At 44.7% G+C, this 25434-nt stretch overlaps 1 protein-coding gene across 2 annotated transcripts in view; it reads left to right on the top strand.

Annotated features, from left to right (window-relative positions):
* The window catches only part of rgl1 (ral guanine nucleotide dissociation stimulator-like 1), a 42622-nt gene that overhangs the window by 12579 nt on the left and 4609 nt on the right, over positions 1–25434 (top strand). Inside the window, exons 1-16 of one of the 2 annotated variants that reach the window (XM_083767352.1) lie at positions 6275–6458; positions 10164–10274; positions 14920–15128; positions 15489–15563; positions 15830–16020; positions 17784–17908; positions 18559–18774; positions 19485–19588; positions 19743–19827; positions 20045–20134; positions 20344–20430; positions 21147–21179; positions 21710–21831; positions 23430–23519; positions 23973–24165; positions 25073–25324. In XM_083767352.1, coding sequence (XP_083623478.1) covers positions 6414–6458; positions 10164–10274; positions 14920–15128; positions 15489–15563; positions 15830–16020; positions 17784–17908; positions 18559–18774; positions 19485–19588; positions 19743–19827; positions 20045–20134; positions 20344–20430; positions 21147–21179; positions 21710–21831; positions 23430–23519; positions 23973–24165; positions 25073–25324 — 2028 coding nt within the window. In that variant the 5' untranslated portion in view covers positions 6275–6413. Of the gene's footprint in view, positions 1–6274; positions 6459–10163; positions 10275–14919; positions 15129–15488; positions 15564–15829; positions 16021–17783; positions 17909–18558; positions 18775–19484; positions 19589–19742; positions 19828–20044; positions 20135–20343; positions 20431–21146; positions 21180–21709; positions 21832–23429; positions 23520–23972; positions 24166–25072; positions 25325–25434 lie in introns of those variants that run through there. The other variant, XM_083767351.1, reaches the window with a different exon arrangement.

Raw genomic sequence — 25434 nt, 5'->3', positions numbered from 1 at the left:
AGCAAGGCGGCCCTTTATAATTTTTCACGTTATGCAACAACTTTTTTCCACCGGAGACTTTGGCTCCAGTCACTGCTGATCCAACTCCTCCTTCCAAAGGGTTGAAGTCTCCTCCACTCTGCTTGTGTCAGCCAGACACTCAGGCCAGGGTGTCTCTTTCCAACCCATAGTGTCAAATGAGAAATCATTCTTCATACTTCCAGCATACTGATGGCCCTAGCTGTCACTTGTGTCTCGCTTGTGTTTTTCCAACAAAACGGCTCCTCTTGCACCTCTTATTATGAACTCCTCTGGCCTGGCTGTCCCACACACACACACACACACACAAACGTTTGTATTACTATGTTTGCGATCAACGTCTTATATCCCTCTTTTTTACATTTTGCCATTTTTTTTAAGTAAGCCAAAAGCTGAAAAAAACAAAAAAAACGGATCTACAGTACAAGCACTGGCACGCAACCAAGAATAAAACATTGTCTGTTTTTTTGTCTGATTCCTGTAAACCTAACCTCTAAATGTCTTATCCTATAATCCTAACCCCAGCCTGAATATTTTTCTACTTGCAAGTCTATCTCTAAAAATCACCATTTCTCTTGAGGAAAATGTATAGCAACTTAGCAAGATAACACTCACTCACGCACAAGCACACACACACACACACACACACACACACACACACACACACACACACACACACACACACACACACACACACACACTGTGTAGCGATAACATGCCTCCAAGCTAAACTCAAGACTTTAGTTCACTTTCTCTGACACAGCAGGACCTTATCTGTGTCATAAACATAGGAACCCTGCAGCTAGCTGTCCTCCACGCGTTTCAGACTGTTTGGTTTGTCCTGAATCTCTCTCTCTCTCTCTCTCTCTCTACTGAACTCTAGCTCTCTAGTCTCTACCAGTGGTTCAAAGTAACTAATTACATTAAGTACTGTACTTGAGTACAATTTTGAGGTACTTGTAATGGAGGAATTCAAAGTTTCAATACTTTTACTTCTACTCCACTACATTTTAGAGGCTAATATTGTACTTTTACACCACTACAATTATTTGAACACTTTAGTTACTTTGTAGATTTTGATTATCATTACAAAACATACAGTAACCACTTCAGACCTATATACATACTTTTACTGAAGTACTTTTTGAATTACTGACTTTTACTTGTAACAGAGTATTTTATTTATTTATTTTAAGTAAAAACTTTGGGTACTTTTTCCACCACTGCTCTCTACTGAACAGCAGCGAGACTTTGTCAACTTTGTCTGTCTGTCTGTCTCTCCTCTCCTCTCCTCTCCTCTCCTCTCCTCTCCTCTCCTCTCCTCTCCTCTCCTCTCCTCTCCTCTCCTCTCCTCTCCTCTCCTCTCCTCTCCTCTCCTCTCCTCTCCTCTCCTCTCCTCTCCTCTCCTCTCCTCTCCTCTTCCTCTTCCTCTTCCTCTTCCTCTTCCTCTCCTCTCCCCTCCTCTCCTCTCCTCTTCTAGCTTATGGTTTTATGACCGTGCTCCAGCCAGTCAGGTATGAGGACAGCAGCCTTGCTGGAGTCAAGAGGCTGGAGGCAGGAAGTGGGAGATTTCCTGGAATGTAGCGTTTTTCCCCACAGTGGTGCAATAACAGCACAGGCAGTGCTCCTCCTGTTTCTGTCCCCCGTCTTTCTCTGCACTGTTCGCTCTGCGTACCGACCGAGCTCCCGGTACAGAGGAGAGGAGACACAGTGCGTTTTAAGCGCTAAGGAGTACAATGATGGCCTGAACACAGCGTGAAGTCTGACCGACGTCATCCTTATCGACCGGGGTTTCCTACTAGGCCTAATTATTAAGCCATCAGTCTGGCAAGTTGATTATGGAGCAGGCCGGGGTCTGTGTTACAATGCAGGAATACCACAGGCTAAATCCCCCACATTACTAGGTCCGACTATTAAGCCTGATTTACTGTAAACACTTGTACCGGTAGTTGCGCACTGCCAGTGTCTCTTTCACATTCACTTCTGCTTTTGCTTTTCGTATCAACTTTGGGGGCCTTGACTTGAAAAGGTTTCAGAACCATTGATTGATTGATTGAAAACTTTATTGAAAATTAATTCAAAAGGAGGCTCTACTGCTCTATAATAGTTCAATGTAGTGGTATATCATTACTGAATTACTTTATTGGACGTACTTTATCCCCAATGCATGCTGGGATTGGCACCAGACCCCTCAAACCCTGACAAATGTGTCCGTGGCAAGACATGACCTCGTCTGTGGCAAATTCTAGATTTTGTTTTTACAGACCATTAATGTTCTTATGTTGATCATAAGTCAATTATTGAACGTCAGTCTCAGCTTTCAGAATATGTATGACACTATGGCACATTAGGAGTCCACTAGGACAGCGGTTCCCATAACTCTGAGAGTGTACAAATGGAACCAAATGGAGTTACAGACCTGTAATGGTAATTCATGTGTTGGTGTACTCATTTTGTATGTCCGTGGCTAAAAGCCAGCATGGTGATGATGAGCCCCTGATCATAAATGAAAGTAACAGGCTGAATGAATCAATCTATTGAGCTGGCCAAACAGTTGGCCTGTTTCTGATGCATCTGACTACAGTTAACCACTTCAACCCCAGCTTCTGAATCGTGGGGGAAACTTCCGCAGTAAAATTGTTGATTGTCGATCGGCTATTTTCGGCTAAAGCGTCCTTCACAATAACAGAAAACAGAACATACACTATAGAGCCCTGACTCCGCTCAACCATACGGGATTTGAGTGGTTAAAGCTGAAATCTGTAGTCTACACTCTACACAGCACGTCCTTAACTGGGATTTGAACCCTGGTGTCCCACATCTATTAGTCTACCAACACACAACCCTTGTGTGGACTGAGATTATGAGTTTCGGGCAGTACTACTTGATAGCCAGTAGGTGTCAACATACCCAACATCAGGTTCTACATTTGTGAGTGTGCTAGTTAACCAACTACAGATGGGTTGAAATAACGTTCTATTCATTCAAATATGTTCAGGATTGCATTGTTAAAGATATACTATACTTTACCAGATCTACTCCTAATCTAATGTTGCTGTGGAATGGTTACACTGATAGTGTACAAATTCTATACAATCTGTGTAAACCGTGTCGTTCTCAAAGTGGGGTCCAGGGACCCCCAGGTGTCCATAAGAACCAGATTAGCAGATCTACAAGCTCACATTGCACCACTTTGTGCCTCGCTGCGAGCTTCTGCTATTTTTGAAAATATTTGATAAATATCTAAAATGTTTGGCAGATTTTTAATAATTGTGGAAAAAACACCCACACAAATCTTCTCTTCTGGGGGTCCCTGGCACAAAACATTTTCAGGTAGGTCCTGACATGAAAACGTCTGAGAAGCACTCGGTGTAAACTCATCCAAAGTCCTGATGCAACCTCATCCGTCATTCAGAGCAGAGTAGCACCAGCTGTCACATTCATCAGATGTCTTCATGCTTTGCGCCTGGCAGAGAGATGACGTCACTGAGTCACTCCCCCTCTGTGAGATCAACACACCAGAGCTTGGGGGGTCGGGCCACAGGGCCGGGGTCACGACCTTCCCACTGCCCCCCCAGAGCTTCCCAGAAGCCCTGGAGACCTGTGTGGACACTGGGGCAGATCAGCCTGGGAACTGGACCCCTGCCAGCGAGGCAGATAAATAGCCAGCTAGTTAGCGCACAACAGGCACAGACCAAATCCATGCCTCTGCTTTTGATACCCCTGCCCTCTGGTTATTAGTTTTCATGGCCGGCGGGTGGGGTTATGTTTCATCTCCTCCGACCTCCGCTTCCGGTCAGACTGAACTGAATACTTTCTGATGATGTTTGATATTAATGTTTGATTATTATCACATTATCACTGTGGGTTAATTTAGTTGTTTTGTTTTGACCCTGCTGTTGTATCCAACTGGAGCCCCACACCACTAGACACAGACATGATCTCACACACACACACACACACACACACACAGTACCGTTGGCTACATACTGTATACAGCAGGGCTTCCCTGGCCTTTTATGACCCCAACTCTCGGAGGAACAGAGAGTCCTGACCTGTCCAGGACCCTGTAGCCCCCTGGGTTGGGAGGCAGGCGATGACGCCAAGGCTGACCAGCATGCTTGTGGCGTGCGTGTGCGTGTGTCTGTGTGCGTGTGCGTACCTGTACCTACTCATCCAACATAGCTTGCAATGTGAGGTTTTGACAGTCAGTGATGCTGTGTCTGACGTGTGGGATTACAGGGGTGATGTAACAGGAGTCAGGGCCAGGGGGTTGTGTGTACAGTGTGTGTGTGTGTGTGTGTGTGTGTGTGTGTGTGTGTGTGTGTGTGTGTGTGTGTGTGTGTGTGTGTGTGTGAGAGAGTGAGAGAACTGTTGTGATGTAAGAAGGTCAGCCAATGTTTCCTGTCTGTACCGAGTAGACCTACATAGACCTACAATGACATACTAGACCTACATAGACACATAGATCTACTGCACGTATAAACGGAGCGGAAACAAATGCAATATTGTCCCCAATTCAGGAATAGCTGTATCGCGAAGGGTTGTGGGCTTGTAGATCTGCTATTTTTGAAAAGAATATAATAATCTTGAATTGTGAAACAATTTGAATCATTTCAAGAAAGTGTTAACACAAATCTCGTCTTATATGGGGGTCGCTGATGCATGTGGGTCCAAAACACATGAATTTGGGGGTCATGTTTTAGAACCACTAACCAGTTTTTCTCATGTTCTCACACTCACACAGGCACACATGCATGCACGTGCATGTGCGTGCGCGCACACACGTACACACGCAAACACACACACACACACACACACGCACAAACACAGACAGACAGATTATTATTAAAGGGGGTCATGATAGATCTAGACATCTCTATCCCACTGGAGCAGACCACAATAAAAAGTGTCATATGGTTCCCATTGTCTCCTGTTTATGCGCTTGGTCGTATATAGTCCCGTCTCAGTCATTAGGTCTGTGTGACATTTGCCCAATAGACTTCAAATGGACTTGAACATGATCCGGACAGTGAGTTTTACTGTCTCTTATTGATATGAATTTATCATACAAACCACTGCATAAAGACCCTTCACACACAGGCAGACCACTTCATTCATATCTCTTTCCACTAAATCACACAAGTGGGCATTTTTACAAGGCTGGATAGGAGTCACTTACACACTAGTACACTGTTGTTGTCCATTATTCAGCCCTTAACAATGCACAGCAGTGTGACAAGCACCCGCAGCCTTCCTTGTATTGTCCCACTCCCACACTGGTTTAAGGCAACGTGGTCGTGACTGCTTGTACGCAGTGTTCATTTTTGTATGCTATATATGTTGATGAATTGAATACAGAGGCAGACCACAAAGGAAACAAGCCCCCAGCACTTTTTGTGTTATACTTTTTGCTTTAAAATCTCATTGTACCACTGCTGTTTACATTTCAATCAATCAATACAAAAATACGATAGAGTACAGTACTGCATAATGCACTATAGATCAGGGTTCAACAGGGTTTGTCCAGGGGTGGGGGGGGGGGGGGGGGGGGGGGGGTCCTCACACAGTCACTATTCACTACAGGGTCTGGCAAGTTTGTTTATTATTATTATTATTATTTAATTGAATTTAAATGTCTGCAAATTACTCATTAACATACATTCAACACATTCGCAAAGATAAGGCCTAAACAAACACACAGGTTTTGCACTGATGCAAAACCTGGAGACAATGCTGAGCTAGATTTGAAAGCCTTGTATCACAAGATGATTAGAAATCTAAAACATGTATATTTTATTCTTATATACCGGTACCTACATTATTCTTTAAACACTTAATAATTACAACCATAACAACATGTTGTTACTGTTTGACAGTCTGACTCTGAGTTATTATCACAGCCTGTCAATCTCAGCCCGCTGACATTTGAAAGAAGAAAGTCTAGTTGGAGGAGGAGTTAAAAAGGGACCCTGTGCTACGTGACGTCGTGAAGTCTCCGGATCATCATATTATTCTGCTTGTCTTATTTCCATAATTTTCGGTGGGCGCGACACCGTCGTATGGCGAGGTGCAACCCGGACTGAAATGAAAGCCTGAGTATCGAGGCTACCCGGACTGTAGTGGCCGAGAGTGAGTGCAGGAGAGGAGGAGGAGTTTGGCCATTCAGCAACAAGAGGAGCGAAGCAGGAGGAGGTGGGGTTGTAGTTGGAATAGAGACTGAGAGGAGAGGAGGGGGGGGACACCGACACAGGCACTGAGGCAGACAAGAAGAGATTTTAACCAAGGGGCGCGCCGTGCCGTCGCTCCGTGCGCTTTGGGAGTGTATAGTTGACATATCTTCTGGACTTGACGGACTACAAACACGGAGTTCTGATCGATGCTGTCCCCGGATCATGAAAGAGACGCTGACCATGAGATTCGCCTGGAAAGCTAAGATGGTAAAAGAAACGACAACAACAACTAATAATACTGTGATTTGCACCCTGCAATGCTGTTGCTTTTCTGGTTTGAAATCTAAGCTTTAAGGGAGGGGGAGAGGGGGAGGCTTGGGAAAGTAGTGAAATAAAGGAAAGGGGGTGGGGGTGTTAGTGGGGGATAAATTAGAACATCGAGTTTTGAATTGTTTTACCCCCCCCCCCCCGTCCGTCTGTTGCTGCGTGGACTTTTAAACCCCATAGCCTACATTCATTGCTGCTACAGCATGCCATGGATGTTTGCACTTTGCAGTGGGACCTTTGGGGGGGAAACCGCGAGAATAATAATGATCCCACTTCCACAGGCTACAGCGTTCCGTTACTTTGTCCCCTTATTGCTTTATGGCCATAATGTGAAAAGTTGAGCGTGTGACTGTGTGTGAGAGCGGAGCGCGCACACAGTGGAACAGTGAGGGAACAATCGGCGAAGCCCCCGGGGCTATCTCTCTCTCTCTCTCACCTCCCACCAGCTGTAGTCTGGGCGAGGAAAGCACAAAAGCCAACAGACTTAACACATTGTTGTTGTTATCATGGGCGTATTGTTTTCACACGCATAGATGATAATCATCAGCTTTTATAGTTTTTTTCCCCTTTCACTGCGCTGTCCTCTTCTGTAATGCCTCAGCTATACTTAATTGCGTGCCGGTGCATGTCGTGATCAGTAAATGGCAGATGTACAAGCTCACCACGCGCGGTGTGCTTCTACATCTGCTATTAATAATTATGCAATGCAACGCCAGCATTCAACTAGATATAAATGAGGATTAAATAATGGGGAGACTAGTACTATTTGCACAGGCAAAATAATACCATTCCATTCCCCTTTCTGCCAAGTCTCCTCCCTTCACTCTGTGCTGCTGTGGGCTATGTGAGCATCATTCTCAGAGATGATGATGGAAGCTAGCTGTTCTCTTTCTAAAGTGCAGAGAGTAAACAACTCATCTCCTGTTTACGTCTTATATTCATTGGCAGGGGTAATTTGTTACTCCCCCATTCAAACATGAATGTCCATCTCAACAGGTTTCTAATATAGCCTGCCCTGCATTAGATGTCGTCATAATGATATTTAACAAACTTTATCACGACATTACCCTTTTTTTGCGGGCATGGAAATGTCTGTAGACTGTTCACTGTTGTTGTACACGCCAGAAAGAATAGCAGCTTTGATCTTTCTTTCTTTCATGCATAGCTTTAGGGCCTTTGGTTGACCATAAGCCCCAAATTTGGTACACAAAAGCAACCAGGGGCTTTTATAAAAACTCTGCTCTGAAAAACATCTCTCTTTCTCTCTCTCTCTGCTCTGACAAAGAGCGGGCTCTTGTGTGCAGACTGTGGACTCAGCAGCCCAGGCCTGCTAGCAGAGAGAGAGACCTCCTGCTATTGTTTTGGGAGTGTGTTGGACTGCATGACTCATGGACTGATGTATTTATCTGTCTCTGGGCCAGTTTTAGGGTTTGATTTATACTTATATAGTTGTGTTCCGGTTGTCGTAGCTGTAGTCAGATTTACAAGCTCACAATGCATCACGAATTTGGCGCATTGTGAGCTTGTAGAGCTGCTATTTGCCGCACACAACATAAGTATAAGTCAAGCTTTAGCCGGCAGCCAGCCAACATGAAGCTAACAGCCAGGGAGGGGGGGGGGGAGACAGACAGTTAGACAGGTTTGCTGATAAAAAAAAGACAGGTATTAAGGCAAACCAGGGAGGATTATTACACAAAGCCAGGGAGACTAGCAGGCTAGAGCAAACAGCGAGACAGACAGGGTGTACTGTACTGTACTGTACTGTACAGGAAACGATGGGAAACACACAGTACCTGCTCGTTTTTATCTACCAGCAGCAACCACAGTCAAGTTAACCACTTAAACCCTTTAAGACCCGAGGCCCGTTCTACAAACGCCTTCTAAATCAGTGGTTCTCAAACATCTTCAAGATTAAAAAAAATAAAATAAAAATAGCAAAAATTATGCAAATGCATTCCCAGTTTTAACGGCTTAAAATCCCTATAGCCTTATACTTTGTTGACCGGAATCACTCAGAGGTCTGTGCTAGGTCCGCCCCATTTTTGTGTCTTCCCTCTACACCAGATCTCTTCGTCGACAACAGCTGATCTATGAGCTCACAACAACAACAACATGACACGCGTTGCTTGTAGATCTGCTATTTATGTACGTTCATCCCAGAATAGGGATGCAAGGGTTCATGTCGTCAACTAACTCGTATCTTGTTGTGTGCCAACTGGACCTCTCTGTTTTTCGGTCTCTGTGGCACCCTGCTGTTTATCTGCACCTGTGATTGTTTGGGGCGGGTTTCTCTCTCCCTCCACAGCGTGTTTTGAATTCAGCCCAAACAACCGCCCTTCTTCCACCAACACAGCTTCACCGTGGCTGAGTGCCACTGGCTATCCGTGTCCGTCCGGCCTGCTGACTATTTGAGCATGTTGACGGCCATTTCTGACCCGTGACCCCAGTTGGTGGCAGTCTTTTCTGTCTGGGGGGAGAGAAAGAGAAAATGGACATTGACATTGAGGCATTTTAAATGGAGGGAAAGTTGGATGGCAGGCGAGAGTGGACTAGGCTGTTATTAACTGTGTGTGTGTGTGGTGAGTTGTGTTGGGTTTCTGGTTTGTTGTGCCGTTTTGTGCTGCATCATGTTGCGATTGGGCGATATGGGCTTTGCTGTGGTCTATTATTTATATTGTCCTCTTTTTATAGGATTAAAATGATATTTTCTCTGTTGTCACAGCACTCTGCCTGGACGCCTGGCTTTGCTACTCCCTGACTAAGCACAATTGTTACATTAGATTTAATTCACGCAGTTTTTCCCAGCACACTTATTTCTTACCAAATGTGTGTGTGTGTGTGTGTGTGTGTGTGTGTGTGTGTGTGTGTGCATGCCTGTATAATAATGCATACAAATGTGCATAGTTTTGTGTGGTTAGGTGTGTTTTATGACAGAGAATAACTTCCTCTGGTCTTGAGTCACTCTTGTAGCTGTGCTGTAGAGTTGTTCTGAAGATATTTTGGCTCAGTGGCTACAGTGAGTTTCTGCTGGAATTAAATTAACATGCAAACAGACAATTAAATGAAATTCAAAACCAGTGCAGACAAACAGAACGGACTGATACAGATCTCAGATCCTGTACAGTAGGTAGGTAATAATAGGTATACCCCTTAATGATTCCAGATTCAGCTCTGATCTCAGCGGGAAAACGAGAGATTAGTAAGGGACACAACTGAGTGAGACGGGGGAAGAGTTTTTGTGGGAGATGCACTGGGAGAGAGAGAGGGGGTGGGGGGTAGGGGTAGGGGGGCGGAGATGAGTAGTAGAGAACCTGGGAAAGAGAGTTCACTGGTAGGAAACAAGAGGGAGGGAAGCCTTAACACATGTTGGGAGTGGGGGTTGGGAGTTTGGGAAAGCAGTCAGTCTCATTATTTTACTGCACTTTAGGCCTTCTATGAGATGATCCATGATGATGTACGATGATACTACAATCATAAATGGACTGTGAGATGTTGTGACTGGCTCGGAGTAGAAATAACGATTCTATGTATCATTGTGCTCTTGGTTTCCATTCTCTTCCTATTGATCAACTTTAACAGTTAGCAATGCTGTCCCCTCTCTCTCTCTCTCTCTCTCTCTCTCTCTCTCTCTCTCTCTCTCTCCAGAGCTCGGTGCAGGACTGGGGGGAGGAAGTGGAGGAGGGAGCCATTTACAATGTGACACTGAAGCGGGTTCAGATCCAGCAGGCTGCCAACAAGGGAGCGAGATGGCTGGGGGTGAGTGCTAGTCCCTTCTGACGTCTTAGCGTCCACAGAACAGAGCTTTTGTAAGTCTCACTCTCAACCCGTTGCAGGGTGAGTTTCACTGGACGTAGACATTTCTCAGCATACATGCATGCAAATTGACATCAAACTATAATGATGAGCGTTGCCCTATGATGTCATTCTGATTTCATTGTCCTTTTTCATTCATGGTTCTTCCAAATAGTTGAGTTAGTACTATAGAGTTACACTTTTTAATCTGCTCTTAGGAAGGCTGATTGTCAAACGCGTAAGCATTCGCAATAAAATGAGAAATTGCATCTGAGCCAGTCTTGCATCTTTTATTTTGGAGTGCCACTTTTTCCACTTTGGTTGGTGGTTTATGATTAAAGGAGTTCTTTGTAGGACAGTAGTTCAGTTTTCATGTTGAGGACCCACAAATTGATATGTTTGGCCGCAGCGCAGACCCCCATCTGAAAAAGTTCTGTTTTCAATATGTTTGCACGAAGTAACGCGATATGAGCTTGTATCTGCTATGGGGACCCACTGATACCCACCCAAAGGTCCCCTGGGGGTCCCCAAACCCCACTTTGAGAACCATCGTCTCAGGAGGTAGAGTGGTCGCTTGGTAAGGATGCCTGGTTCAATCCCTGAATCTCTAGGCCCTTAGCAGGATGTGTCTATGAGCTAGACACTGAATCCCTAATGAATGATTCAGCTTTGTGCCTTGCATGGTTGCATCCACCATCAATGTGTGAATGTAACACGCATTGTAAAGGGCTTTGGATAAAAGGCACTATATAAATGCACCATTTATTTTTTGCCCAACCAGCGAGTTCCATCTACTACCCATGTACCATAGTCATGCATTCTCAGCATGAATACCCTCTCTGAATTGAGAGCTCAAAATAGAGGGTGAGAGTTTAGGATTTTCTGATAATTTATCATGTTGATGAATCTCTACAGAGTCTCTACACCTACAGAGTTTGCGCAGTCTTTGCACAGTCTACAATCTACATGGTCAACCCTGTGAGAGCAGTAAATGGCGTTACAGTAAGGCCAGTCCACACCAATGCAACTCCTTGCAGAAAACCGTTTTAGCGACCATTGCAGTGGTCTGAACTAACCAGTTGCAGAATGGTGCCATTTGGGGATAATAATGGTTGTAGTAGTAGTTGCTAGGAGTTGCAATGTGCTGTGGACTGGCCTTTACTATGTAGACATCAGTGGAAGAAATCATCAGCGAGTTAACCGGCCCACAGTGTGTAGCCTAAGTACTACACATCACTGTCTTGCACTGCTGGTGTCAAATTATATATGGCCTTGGTGGCACATTTCACGACACGGTAGCAGGAGTTGGTTGGGCTTGGAGTGCAGATTCAGCTTGTTGTACATGACGTGTCTGGCCTCTTGAGGGTATGAGACCATAATCCATCACCTGGAAGACTATATATTAGGGGACAGCACTAACAAACCCGAAATGGTGGAAGCTTGTTCCTGATGCTGACATCCTATTCTTCTTGTTGACTTATTGACTTGTTTGAAGCAAGCAGGCTGTTGACTTCAGCTGCAAGGCCCTCTGTTACACTATAAAACCATCAGTGTCAATTTCAATTTGGTTCCACTTGCGCACACTCATTTTGGGCGGGAACCCCTGTTGGTGTTTCAAGCATTATGTTATACTTTAGCTATTGAAAAATAGCAGATCTACAAGCTATGAGCTTGTAGGTTTGCTATTTTTGAAAAATCGTGAAAATGTGGTGCAAATCTTTGAACATCGGTGCGAACATTTTAAACTAAAATATTGGCTTTGGGGGGTCCCTGGAAGAACTACATATTTTGAGATGGGGGTCCTTGGCCCAATAGAGATAATTCTGGGGGTTCTTGACATGAAAAAGGTTGAGCACCACTGACATAGAAATATGGGTTTTCAGAAATATGTCTTTTTTTAATCGACCTCAGTCCAAAATGGGTTAAATGAGCACTGTGGATTTTATTGTGTAGTATCATGCATGCACCACTAGGGCTGTTTTAATCATGATCCTCCAGGTCTTTTATTTTACCCAGTGGAAAGGCTGGTGAAAATCAACAGTTTGACCAGAGTTGGATTGTTTAGCCAAAGCATGTGATTTCCTGACTTTCTGTTCACCAATAATAAATGTTCCCATTCCATTGCAATGGCACGTGTTTATTAATTGTTAGTATAACAATGGAGTTGAACTGTTAGACCAACAAGACATTGATTTAATAGGCCTTTTCATTGTCTGTACTGTATAAAAACTGTATAAATTGTTGCCTGTTCCTCTTCTGTCATGCCTTAGCCTGGGTCCATACAAGCACTGCAGCAACAAATACACCCAGATAGCAGATACAGTTAATCATTATCAGTATAAAACAAAACCGCCATCTGTTGCATGCATTTGTTGTCTCCGTGCTGTTGCTGCTTGTAAATTAACGACCCTGCTTGATCATACTACAGCGTCAGACAAAAACATCAAAAGTAAGATCTACAAGCTTTAGACATACAGTTTAAGTAAAGTAAGGTTTCTACCCGACAGAGACGAAATATCTTACATATAGAAGGGGTTAAAAGCATGGATTCAGGATGTTATGATGTTTGTTTGCTTTCCCATTTGCTGTCCCCATGGATCCGACATGGGGAGATTGAGATTGGCTTGAGAAACAGAAAGATGCCTTGCCCTCGGAACCTCACAGAGACAGGCTATACTTAGCCAAGGGCACTTAGCATGATTGTCTTGCCAGCTATATGCATTTATTCCCAATGTTTTAATGCCACAGTATTGTGCACAACTCTGTTGAATAATGCAATGAATTGTATATTTACAGAGAATTGTAGACGAGAGCAACTTCTCGCTCGATGTACGCGTGGTTCCATATAGTCTCTGTCGGGTGGAAACCTCATTATGTCCAAAACTGTTACTTGTTGGGATTCAAAATGAAGGAAAGAAAGCAGATCTACAAGCTCAAACTTCAAGTTTGTGACTCTGCTACTTTTGATGCTTTTGTGTGACGATCAATTGGAGTGTACGAAAAAACTCAAAGAGTTCTAATATGGAGATAAGTGGTTTCTGCCCGACAGCAACGATACGCTGTTTACAATAGGTCTGTTGCGTGCGTGCATGTTTCTGACGTATACAGTAGCATGTCTGTTTGGGCAGTGAAGGTTGTATTGAAGGGACTTGCCATGCCCTGCTGATCCGTCCCCTAGCTACAGCATGCATGCATAATAGCACATAGCAACGTACAGTAGGTCATCTCACAGTGATTAGTGAAGTCAGCATATTCCGTGTGTGTTCGGAGCTGTTATCAGAGGAGTGCTGGTTGTGGGAGAACTTGGCTCTGTCCTCCTCTGTCTGTCTCACTCGGAGGAGGAGGGGCTCCCGCGCTGATTAAAAGCAGATTGGAGCGTTTCCTGTTGTAGCGTGCTAAACTGCACCAAGGTTTCTCTCTTTTTCTCCCCCCCCCCCTTCCCTCTCTCTTTCCTCCTGTTCTGACTGTAGGTCTCTCTATCCTCTCTTCTAATGACTCCCTCGTTCTCCCCTTTCTGTTCCCGCTCATTCTCCCTGTCCCCTTGCTGTTACAGTATAGACACAATAGTCGGACATCTGCTTGGGTAATATATCGTTGGTGTCGGGCCGAAACCTCATATCTGCATATTTTAACTGTTGTTTTTCATACATTAACGCCCTACTTGCATACTTACGTCACACAAAAGCATCAACGGTAGCAGATCTACAAGCTCGAAACACGAAGAGCTTGTAGATCTGCTACTTTTGCTGTTTTTGAATTTTAATCCTGAAAATTTGGACATGAGGTTTCCACCCGACAGAGACGATATCATAGGCATAGGGCACCTTTGTCTTTCCCTCATTTACACCCACTCAAGTCTTTTCTCCTGCTGTTCTCATCATGTGTCTGTTGCCTTCATTTGTCCTCATGACAGAGTCACTACAGGGCATACGTAACTTACTGTATGCCATATTGAATGAGTTGTACGGTGGTGAAAATTGCCAATCTATAAGCTCACAACAATGCGTCACATTGTAGATGGACTATGTTTTCTGAAGATTTCTGAAAATCTTGAGCCCCCACCCTTGAGTTCAATGGCCAGGTGGTGCCATCTTGAGAGGGTGTCAGCTGTTACTTTCAATGGCGTGACGTCACGTTCTCTTTCTACAGAATAACAAGCCCAAAATAGGGACAAGCAGGTTCAAAGTGGTTATTTGTGTGTCTGTAATTATGTGATAAACTGTGTACACTGCAACCAAGGAGGAGAGCAGTTGATGAACAGACTAAGAACAGTACATTTCGTCTGTCAGGTGGAAACCTCATTTCTAAAACTTGCTTTTCAGGATTCAAATTCAAAAACGGCAAAAGTAGCTACTTTTTATGTTTTTGTGTGACGCTGCAGTGTAGAGAGTGATCAAGTAGGGCGTTCATTTACGAAGAAAACATGAAAAGTTAAAATAGGTTTCTGCCCGACAGCGACGATTTACTTAACTGTGAAGCTCATTTCACGTTCACATCAGATCGGTTCCTCAGTGTAACAAAACCCCTGTGTGTTTATGTGTGTGTGTGTGTGTGTTTGTGTGTGTGTGTGTGTGTGTGTGTGTGTGTGTGTGTGTTTGCGTTCATCCAGGCGGAAGGGGACCGCCTGCCTCCCGGCCACACGGTGAGCCAGCTGGAGACCTGCAAGATCCGGAGTATCCGGGCGGGAACACTGGAGCGCCTGGTGGAGACGTTACTGACGGCGTTCGGAGACAACGACCTCACCTACACCTCCATCTTCCTGTCCACGTACAGAGCCTTCACCAGCACACACACCGTACTGCAGCTGCTACTGGACAGGTAACGTACTGCGCTCTGGAATTGTTATGTTGGTTATGATGATGTAGATGTTTCCCCATTGAGACAATCCTAATCAAACTTTAATAAGCCACACACAGACAAGGGTGGACAGAGTCCATTCAAATCCTAATTTCATATAAAGGCTTACATGTAGTCAATGGTTCCATCATTTTGAATAAAATATGACTGCACTGACTGTGCAGGGTTTGTCAAAGTTAAAATGACACTGTTGGCAGAATCAGACAGCCTACACATACTTTTGAACATGAGGTTCCGCAACACAGCCGAGCTGACTGATAATGATGAAAATAATTAAAATGCTTGTTGCAAATGCAAACCTCTCTTCATTATCTGTTCCAGGTATGGAAGTGTGGAGGCGAGCGTTAGGGAGAATGAGGGAAGTCGAGGTTCTGAAACCAAAGGAGCCATTAGAAGGTAATCCCATTCCTCTTCCCTTCACTTTCTCTGTAATGCTTTTCTCTGGCTGTTCTTTGTTGTTGTTGTTATTAACCAAGGCAATTGAGATTAGTCTGTGTACTCTTTGTGGTGTCACACTGTCTTTTCTCCCTAGTTTTTATTTACCATAACTTGTAAGACTGGACATGGTTCGCGGAGGCCTAACTAGCGAATTGTGATAGTGCTTCTGTCCATCTTGCAGTTCCTGCCCCACTAATCTTTGATTCCGCCCTCCTTCTGTCCAGTGCCTTGGCATCCATCCTGCGTGCCTGGCTGGACCAATGTCCAGAGGACTTCCAGGAGCCTCCAGACTACCCCTGCCTGCAAAGGATCATGGGCTACCTGCAGAGGACTCTGCCAGGCTCCGAGCCCCTGAGACGGGCACAGGGCCTGTTGGAACAGCTGCAGAGTGAGGCCAATGTGGATGAGACCGAAGGTTAGCGTCTGACAGAGACCAAGCCACATAATCTGTTGTCTAAACTGTATGTATGCACAGTTTCCTGGCAGCCTTGCATACTGGGATTATGTCGTTGCTGTGGGGCAGAATCCTCTCTTACCTCCAAAGTTTCACAACACTACATTGTCACACAAAAGCAGATCCACAAGCTCTAAAAGCGGCGCGAAGCGACACGTTTTGAGTTTGTACTGTGATGCTTTTGCATTTGGATCCTGAAAAGTAACGGTTTCGGACCATATGAGCAGGGGTGCACACAAGCGGTGTGCCAGTGCGCATGCGTCGTCAAAACGTTTGGTGCGCGGTAGATCAAAGGCATGGAGGCGCATTTGCGCACCAGCTGAGAGACAGGGATTTAGAGAATGCTGACAGGCATTCAAAAGGAACTCAAATTAGATGTTAACGTCCTGTAAGAAGACTTGAGGCAGTTTCTGCACAGAAAGTCAGTTTCACTTGTAAACAAGCTACGATGGATGAGCTGTCAAAGTGCTAGTCGCTAAACCACGTTAGCGACCATGTTTACAATATGAAAACTGTCACTTAGACAATGTAGGTTACACACGCTGGAATTAAACATGGAGCATTAGGTGAGTAATTCATTGTATACTGTATGTGTTGGACGTTTGTGGTTGTGCTAGAGCTAAACGGACAGGTTCTGCCAGTGGGATATACTGCTGCTTAACGACGACACTGTTTGTGACTAGGTGTACTAGTGTAGCTTTGCACCCCCCCCCCCCCCCCCCTCCCGCTCCCACTGTGCGTACCAAACGACATGGGCAGGCGCTCCTTTGAGTACTAGGCCAAAATAATAGTGTGCACCCCTGCATATGAGGTTTCCACCAGACAGACGATAACATTACAGTGTGTGCAATGTGTCCAAACAATGCTCTGATTCTTTCATTACCAGTAGACGTTTGACGTTAAATGTACTTATACGGGCGTCTTACTGGTATTAGTGTGACCCAGTTTTAGCAAAGTTGGATAACGCATTGCTTTGCCATCCCATGTCTGTGATGTGTTGTAGTCTGCTTGTGGCACTGTATCATTGTGGTTTTAGGAGCTTGTAAATACTTTAGAGATGAGAGATGAGATATACTTTATTAATCCCAGAGGGGAAATTTAAGCGTTACAACAGCATAATGTGACACATAAAAAGCTAAAAATACTGGACAGACAGAAGAACACAAAACAGACACAAATAGACATAATCACACAAGACCAGGACAACCAAGGACCATATGCCATTTGGGGGGAGGCAGTTCTTATGCATTCGCATTGTATAGTCTGATAGCAGTTGAAAGAAAGTCTGTATCGTTCCGTGTGCATCCTCGGGGGGAGTGTGAGCCTATGGCTGAAAGTGCTCATCCTGTCCCGCAGCACACCATAGAAGGGGTGATAGGCTAAACAATTAAAGCTACCAATTATCTGGACACATTGTAAAACATTCTGTGACGACTTATGGGGTCAGGTGTTATGGCACTTGCAATGGCTGATTGCTAGTTAGTACCATGGTATGGTCATTGCACCACAACTAGTCTGGTTAAATCTGGTTATATCCTTACAGGTAACAGTTATAGTATCAGTAATGTGATGATAAGACTTCTTATGTTCTTGTACTATAAATGTTGGAAACACTGTGTCGGAATCGGTTCCTTAATAGTCACTTACAGCTTACTCCCTTTATCCACATTACAATTACATTTCGTTTGAGTTAAATGGACTCTGTTCTGTTTGGTCGCTCTCAGGTGGTTTCCACGGTAACAGTTCGTTCTGCCTGGGGGAGGAAGAGGAAGTTGAGATTGAGGTCCAAGAGGACTTCCTGTCGTTTGAGGCTGACCTGGTAGCCGAGCAACTGACCTTCATGGACGCGGTAAGGGAAGGACAGGGGGGGTGGATGGATGTGGGGGTATGAGGGGTAGGAGGACAGAGGAATGGATGTGAGGGAATAATAATTATAATCTACGCCCTTCGGGCTTGACCCCTAATAAGACTGAGGGATGGATGAGGGGGAATGAGGACAGAGGGATGGATGTGAGTGAGGGAATGGGGGGGGGGGGGGGGGGGGGGGAAGCTACACAACACAAGGTAGTGGTGAGATATACGTGTTAAATATCTCTATATTCTGATAGTCTAGTACTCATTGCTCTACAGTCGAGTGTTTGTTCAGTAACGGGAGTCTCTCCATGTATCTCCAGAAATTGCATTTTGCCACCCACCTGAAAATGTATTTTCTGTTTATTTTCTGAGACGGGGGGGGGGGGGGGGGGACCCCTCTTAATGAACAAACACAATAGAAATGAATACTATCAGAATATAGAGCTTTAACCATTAAAATGTTTTGTTTTAACCAAAATAATATCATTACACGTCACTACCTTTTTATAATTGAAGAAATGTACACCCCAGAAGCGTTTGCTCTTGGATTAAATAATGCCCTTTTGTTTATATTATTATCTTGGATGTTTTCTTCAGCGCTCTTATGCTTAACAAGTGCCCCCCCTCCCCCTCCTGTTCTTCTAGGCACTGTTTAAAAAGGTGGTCCCTCATCACTGCCTGGGCTCCATCTGGTCTCAGCGGGACAAGAAGCAGAACAAGCACAGCGCCCCCACCATCCGCGCCACCATCACCCAGTTCAACGCCGTGGCGGCGTGCGTGGCCAGCACGGTGCTGAGGCGCCGGCAGGTCCGACCGCACCTCCGAGCACGGGTCATCCAGCGCTGGATAGACATCGCTCAGGTATAGGGTTGGACAACTGTTGTTGCTGTCTGGCCGAGAGAAAGAAACATTGTAAACGGTTCTTTTTTTTCCCTTTTTTTTTTAACCCATTCAGGCCTGACGTTGAAATTTAAAAAACAAGTTTTCTAAATCATGACAATTTTCGGAAAGATTTGAGGCACATTTTAACGATTTTTCAAAAATAGCAGACCTACAAGTTCATAGCTAAGTTCATAGTTCATAGCTATTAGCTTGTAGATCTGCTATTTTTCAATAGCTAAATTACAACATAATGTTTAACACATTGATCGCCATCTCAAATCAAACGCTTGACTGCCATGGATCTGTTAATTTCACTACTTTTTGTGAGCCACTCTTGTTATGAGGAAGTAAGGAATTAATTTATATATTAAAAAAAACCTTCTAAACATGGAGATACAAGGCTTTCTGCCTGATAGCAACGGTTTGCATTTTAGGTATTCATCTGACGGTCCTGTCTTCTTTTATTATAATAACAAGTGCCAACCTGACCGTGTGTACTGCATAGCTCACTGCGGGCTGTTTATAATAGGGGTGATTGTGCACTTGAAGCTAATTTCACTGTCGCTCTTGTTTATGTAGCTCAAGTACACGACTATAAAGAACGCAAGTATATTACAGTTGCATGAACAGGCACATCTTATGGAGCACAACGTTAAGCCTGGGATTTGTGTTTAATTGCCGCCCTCCAGGAGTGTCGTATGCGCAAGAACTTCTCCTCCCTCCGAGCCATTGTGTCTGCGCTTCAGACCAATCCCATCTACAGGCTGAAAAGGGCATGGGCCTGTGTGAGCAAGTATGTCTTCATATTCATAACAATTCAAATATTCCTGCTTGACTATAAAGATGAATAACCCCTTGGCAGGATAGCTGTGCATATATGCACAGGTTTCTCTTTCAGTCACTTGGTTCCCTTGTTTAAGTCTCTAACTGTGTGGTCGTGTACACAGAGACAGCATGCAGACCTTTGAGGAGCTGTCCGACATCTTCTCGGACCACAACAACTACCTGACCAGCAGAGAGCTGCTCATGAGGGTGAGTTACTGTAGTGTAGATCATTGGGATGAGGTCATTGTCAAAGATTGTTTTAAACTTGATATATTAACATAAACCTTCTCTTCTGAGTGTCCCTGTGGAAAATTCAGATGGGGGGGGTTCGTGGCCTAATATCAATTTGGGGGTCCTTGACATGTAAATGTTTGAGAACCAGTGTCATATTGTATATTAAAGTTTATGTCTGTTTCCTTTGCAGGAGGGCACTTCAAAGTTTGCCAGTGTGGAGAATGGTGCCAAGGATCACCACAAGCGCACTCACAAGAGACTGCAGCTGCAAAAGGAAATGGTGAGGGGAAAATGGCAGCTTTACTACCAGACTCAGCAACAATGCCTTGGGGGCAACACAGCCTATTTAAAGGACAATGACATTGCTCTTTATATTTTTAGACATCTCGGCAACAAACAAAGTTCTCTTATTTTGGGTACAATGGACCTATTCTCTTTCAAACCCTGAGCTATGGATTGCGTGTTTTGAATGGGTTTTTTGCTCAACAGGGAGCCATGCAGGGAACAATCCCATACCTGGGGACCTTCCTAACAGACTTGACCATGCTGGATACAGCCTTGCCTGACCTGGTGGAGGTAAAAACACCACCCTAACAGAACACCTGCTCACTGCTTGGTTGGTGTATACTGTGTATATGTATCATTGCGGTCGGATGGAAACCTTGTATATCCAAAACCATTATTTTTAAAATAACCTGTGTTCCAATGAATTCCATGTGGTTATTATTTAGTCAGAAGTTAATACTTCCCATTGGTTAAATATTTATAAAACCCACAGAGCGATCTACAAGCTCACAATGCGTCTTGATGCAGTGCATTGTGAGTTTGTATATCGGCTATTTCCACACTCTAGTACGATGATTTAGGCCATTCATTTACGAAGGAAACATAAAAAGTTGAAATGTGGAGTTAAAAGGTTTCTGCTTGACAGTATTGATTAAGTGTGTGTGTGTGTGTGTGTGTGTGTGTGTGTGTGTGTGTGTGTGTGTGTGTGTGTGTGTGTGTGTGTGTGTGTGTGTGTGTGTGTGTGTGTGCTTGTGGGGGGAGCGTGAAGGTGATCTTGTGCATGTGAGCTTGTGTACGTGAGACTGACTGATGGTGGAGTTTATCGAACTCTGTCTCTCTCTCTGTGTGCAAGCCACTGTCTGGAGTGTTACGTTTCCATGAGTGAGTGAGGAATTTTGCTGGTTCCATTTTGGGAGTGGTCCAACCTAACGCTGTTTGTCTAAGCCGCCCGCTGGTATGTGATGTCTGGGCTCTTCTGACAGCGTGCTCTTTGTGTCGTTCCGCAGGGTGGTCTGTACAACTTTGAGAAGAGACGCAGGGTGAGTTGTCTTGTCGCTCATAGAGATACTGTATGTCACACTGGGATCACATGATTCCGCCGCTATGAGCCCGACAAGTGTTATTCTCATGGATTCAAGTTCTCAGTCGACACAACTGATTATTTCAGTCATTATTTGGACTCCGTAGAAGCCAGCATGTCTTCTATGGATGCATGTTAGGCAGCGGAAATAGCCGATCGCAATGCGTGATTGTACATAGGCTATTTTGAGTTATCATTTTAAGATTAGATCATTTGAACTGGTCAAACTATAGCAAGCAATATGTTCAGGAACATCTTCCATAAAATGTTAATTGTCTCAGATATTTCATATGAAAGCAAGGGTTAAGCCTCAATCTGTGATTTCTTCACCTGATTGGCATTATGTAGAACAGCAGGAACAATTTTAGGCATTTACATATTGTGTTAATTGTTTAGGAGACATTGCTAGTGTGTGTGAGGGGGAGGGGCTCCTTTCACACTGTTTCACATTTTATTTAGCTTTAATCCTTGTCTAATTGTCCCTTGCAGGAGTTTGAGGTGATAGCCCAGATCAAGCTGCTGCAGTCGGCCTGTAACAGCTACTGTCTGAGTCCTGACCCGGCCTTCCTCCGATGGTTCAAGAGCCAGCCTCAACACACTGAGGAGGAGAGGTAATGCACTGCAGCACTGCTCATTCATTCAGAAGTTTCAGAATTAAAGGTTTTAGTTGAGTAAATATCATAAGATTAAATGTACAGTTGATTTTTGTCGACACAAATGTATTTTGGCAAGGCTTGATGGCATCATAATGGCTGATCTTACACTTGATTGCATGCTGAAAATTGCCAGTCTACAAGCTCACAACGCGTCGCAGTTTTTTTCAGAGCGCAGAGTGCAACCATACATAACATTACTTGTCTTCTCCACTAGTCGCTCCCTAACATTTAGTTCTATTGGATTTCTTCTCCACTAGTCGCTCCCTAACATTTAGTTCTATTGGATCTCTTCTCCACTAGTCGCTCCCTAACATTTAGTTCTATTGGATCTCTTCTCCACTAGTCGCTCCCTAACATTTAGTTCTATTGGATCTCTTCTCCACTAGTCGCTCCCTAACATTTAGTTCTATTGGATCTCTTCTCCACTAGTCGCTCCCTAACATTTAGTTCTATTGGATCTCTTCTCCACTAGTCGCTCCCTAACATTTAGTTCTATTGGATCTTTTAGTTCTATTGGATCTCTTCTCCACTAGTCGCTGCCTAACATTGAGTTCTATTGGATCTCTTCTCCACTACCGGTAGTCTCTCCCTAACATTTAGTTCTATTGGATCTCTTCTCCACTAGTTGCTGCCTAACATTTAGTTCTATTGGATCTCTTCTCCACTAGTCGCTCCCTAACATTTCCGTCTAGTTTTTATTTAGTCTTAGTTTTAGTCATAAAAGCTTCGTTTTTATTTAGGTTTTGTTGGTGATTAAACGTAATCGACGACAACCATTTTTTGTCATACTTTTAGGCATTGCAGCCCCATGCAGCGCTCTGCTGCATGGCCTGACTGAGGCCCTTATCTTTTGATTGCTGCCTCTCATCTATTAGATTAGGAGAGAAAGTAACATGAGTCTGTGGGGGTTTTATTGTTCCCGGATCCACAATAATAAAGCCCTCTTTCTCTCATTGTTCTCCTCCCTCTCTCATGTCCCGTCCCCTCTCCCCTCTGACCTCACGCTCCATTGTTTTGCTCTTCATCTCCCTCACTTCTGTCTCTGCCACTGTTTTGGGGCAGAATCCTCTGATCTCCATATTCTAACACCCTAGTTTACCACACCACAGCGTCACATACAAGCATCTCGAAACACGGTGCAAAGTGACACGTTTTTAGCTTTTAGATCTGCTACTTTTGCTTTTTATTTATTGTAATTCCTGAAAATGAACAGTTTTGGACAGTTTACACCCGACGGAGACAATTCATATAGCACCTTTCTCCTAAGCGTTTTCACAATGCACATTAGATATTCACAGAAACCATGCAAGGCACCGTCCTGATCAGGAGCTTTAGCTGTTAAAGGGTAACATGCAGGTTGTATTTTGTCGAGGACACTTCAACACAAAACTTGTAGATCTGCTACTTTTGCTACTATTGAATTTGAATGCTGAAAGTACCAGTTTTGGACATATGAGGTTTCCACCCGACGATATATATTGGGTGGTTTGCTAATGGTTTATGATGGTGTTTATGTTATGGTATTCTTCACGTCATTTCTCTCTTTCCTGCAGTTACGCCTTGTCCTGTGAGATAGAAGGGCTCGGTGACAGCAGTCCGACTTCACCCAAACCTCGCAAGAGCATGGTCAAGAGACTCAGCCTGTGAGTACACTCAGTACATACACAAAGTGACGGCATGAAAACTGCAGCAGGAGTTATAATAATTGACCCATTTATTTTATTCACCAATACCAGTGCTCAACAACTCAGTACTAAAAGTATAGAGACTCCGGATCAAATATTACTCAACTATAAGGGAAAGTTGCTCTCTCAAACATGTACTTCAGTTAAGGTACTGGCATACTTCAAACGTTCACACCACAACTAGTTCCAAGCTTGTAGATCAGCTGTTTTCACTATATTTAAAATAGGGTTTAAGTTGTTACTAGTTCATGATGTACTTTTTCCTCTTCCTAGAAATGTAGTGGAGTCAAAAATACAATATATGTAGAGGAGTAGAAGTCATCATAAGTATCAAAAAAGTACTTGAGTAAAATAGCCTACACTAGTAGTTAAATAAATGTACTCTGTTACTGTGTCCACCCCTCGTTCCAGCTTGTTCCACGGAGCGGACGTCTCCTCAGCAGCCAGCTCTCCCGTCAGAGAGACGCCTCGCTCGCCCCCTACAGGCAGCTCAGGGGAGAGCATGGACTCTGTCAGTGTGTCCTCCAGTGACTCCAGCAGCCCGTCTGACAGCGAGGGACTCACCACGCCCACACACTCCTCTATAGACGCCCAGCACAACAAGGTGAGAACCACACACTCCTCTATAGACACCCAGCACAACAAGGTGAGAACCACACACTCCTCTATAGACACCCAGCACAACAAGGTGAGAACCACACACTCCTCTATAGACACCCAGCACAACAAGGTGAGAACCACACACTCCTCTATAGACACCCAGCACAACAAGGTGAGAACCACACACTCCTCTATAGACGCCCAGCACAACAAGGTGAGAACCACACACTCCTCTATAGACGCCCAGCACAACAAGGTGAGAACCACACACTCCTCTATAGACACCCAGCACAACAAGGTGAGAACCACACACTCCTCTATAGACGCCCAGCACAACAAGGTGAGAACCACACACTCCTCTATAGACACCCAGCACAACAAGGTGAGAACCACACACTCCTCTATAGACGCCCAGCACAACAAGGTGAGAACCACACACTCCTCTATAGACGCCCAGCACAACAAGGTGAGAACCACACACTCCTCTATAGACACCCAGCACAACAAGGTGAGAACCACACACTCCTCTATAGACACCCAGCACAACAAGGTGAGAACCACACACTCCTCTATAGACGCCCAGCACAACAAGGTGAGAACCACACACTCCTCTATAGACGCCCAGCACAACAAGGTGAGAACCACACACTCCTCTATAGACGCCCAGCACAACAAGGTGAGAACCACACACTCCTCTATAGACGCCCAGCACAACAAGGTGAGAACCACACACTCCTCTATAGACGCCCAGCACAACAAGGTGAGAACCACACACTCCTCTATAGACACCCAGCACAACAAGGTGAGGGGCATTCCACGGGGCATTCCACATTTTGGTGGCAGAGCGGTAGAATGAGGTTTTCCCCATGTTTCTTCTGACCACCACTGTGTTTGATGTGTTGTTCCCGCAGCTCTCAGAGTCTTCGTCGTGTACATCTCTCCACTCCATGGACACTAGCTCGTCTTCAGCCAGCGTCCCACAGACCCCTGCGTCGCCCTCCCTGCCCGGCCCACCCTGCACGCACCGACGCTGCGTCTCCCTCATCCCCCTGTCTCCCACGTCCCCCAGCCAGCCGCCAGTGTACAACACCCAGGCCCAGGACGCATGCATCATACGAGTCAGCCTGGAGCAAGGCAATGGCAACCTCTACAAGAGCATACTGGTGAGTAACTATTGTTACACATCCGTTTTAATAGCCAATTGTGTGTCCCAAACATTTGTGCTTCCCTGGTCAATTGGTGATGACGTTTGTGGTGATCCGAGGAAGTTTTG

The sequence above is a fragment of the Protomyctophum parallelum genome, assembly GCF_964188405.1.
Source record: "Protomyctophum parallelum genome assembly, chromosome: 6".
Lineage (NCBI taxonomy): Eukaryota > Metazoa > Chordata > Actinopteri > Myctophiformes > Myctophidae > Protomyctophum > Protomyctophum parallelum.
This window is presented reverse-complemented; position numbering and strand designations above follow the sequence as displayed.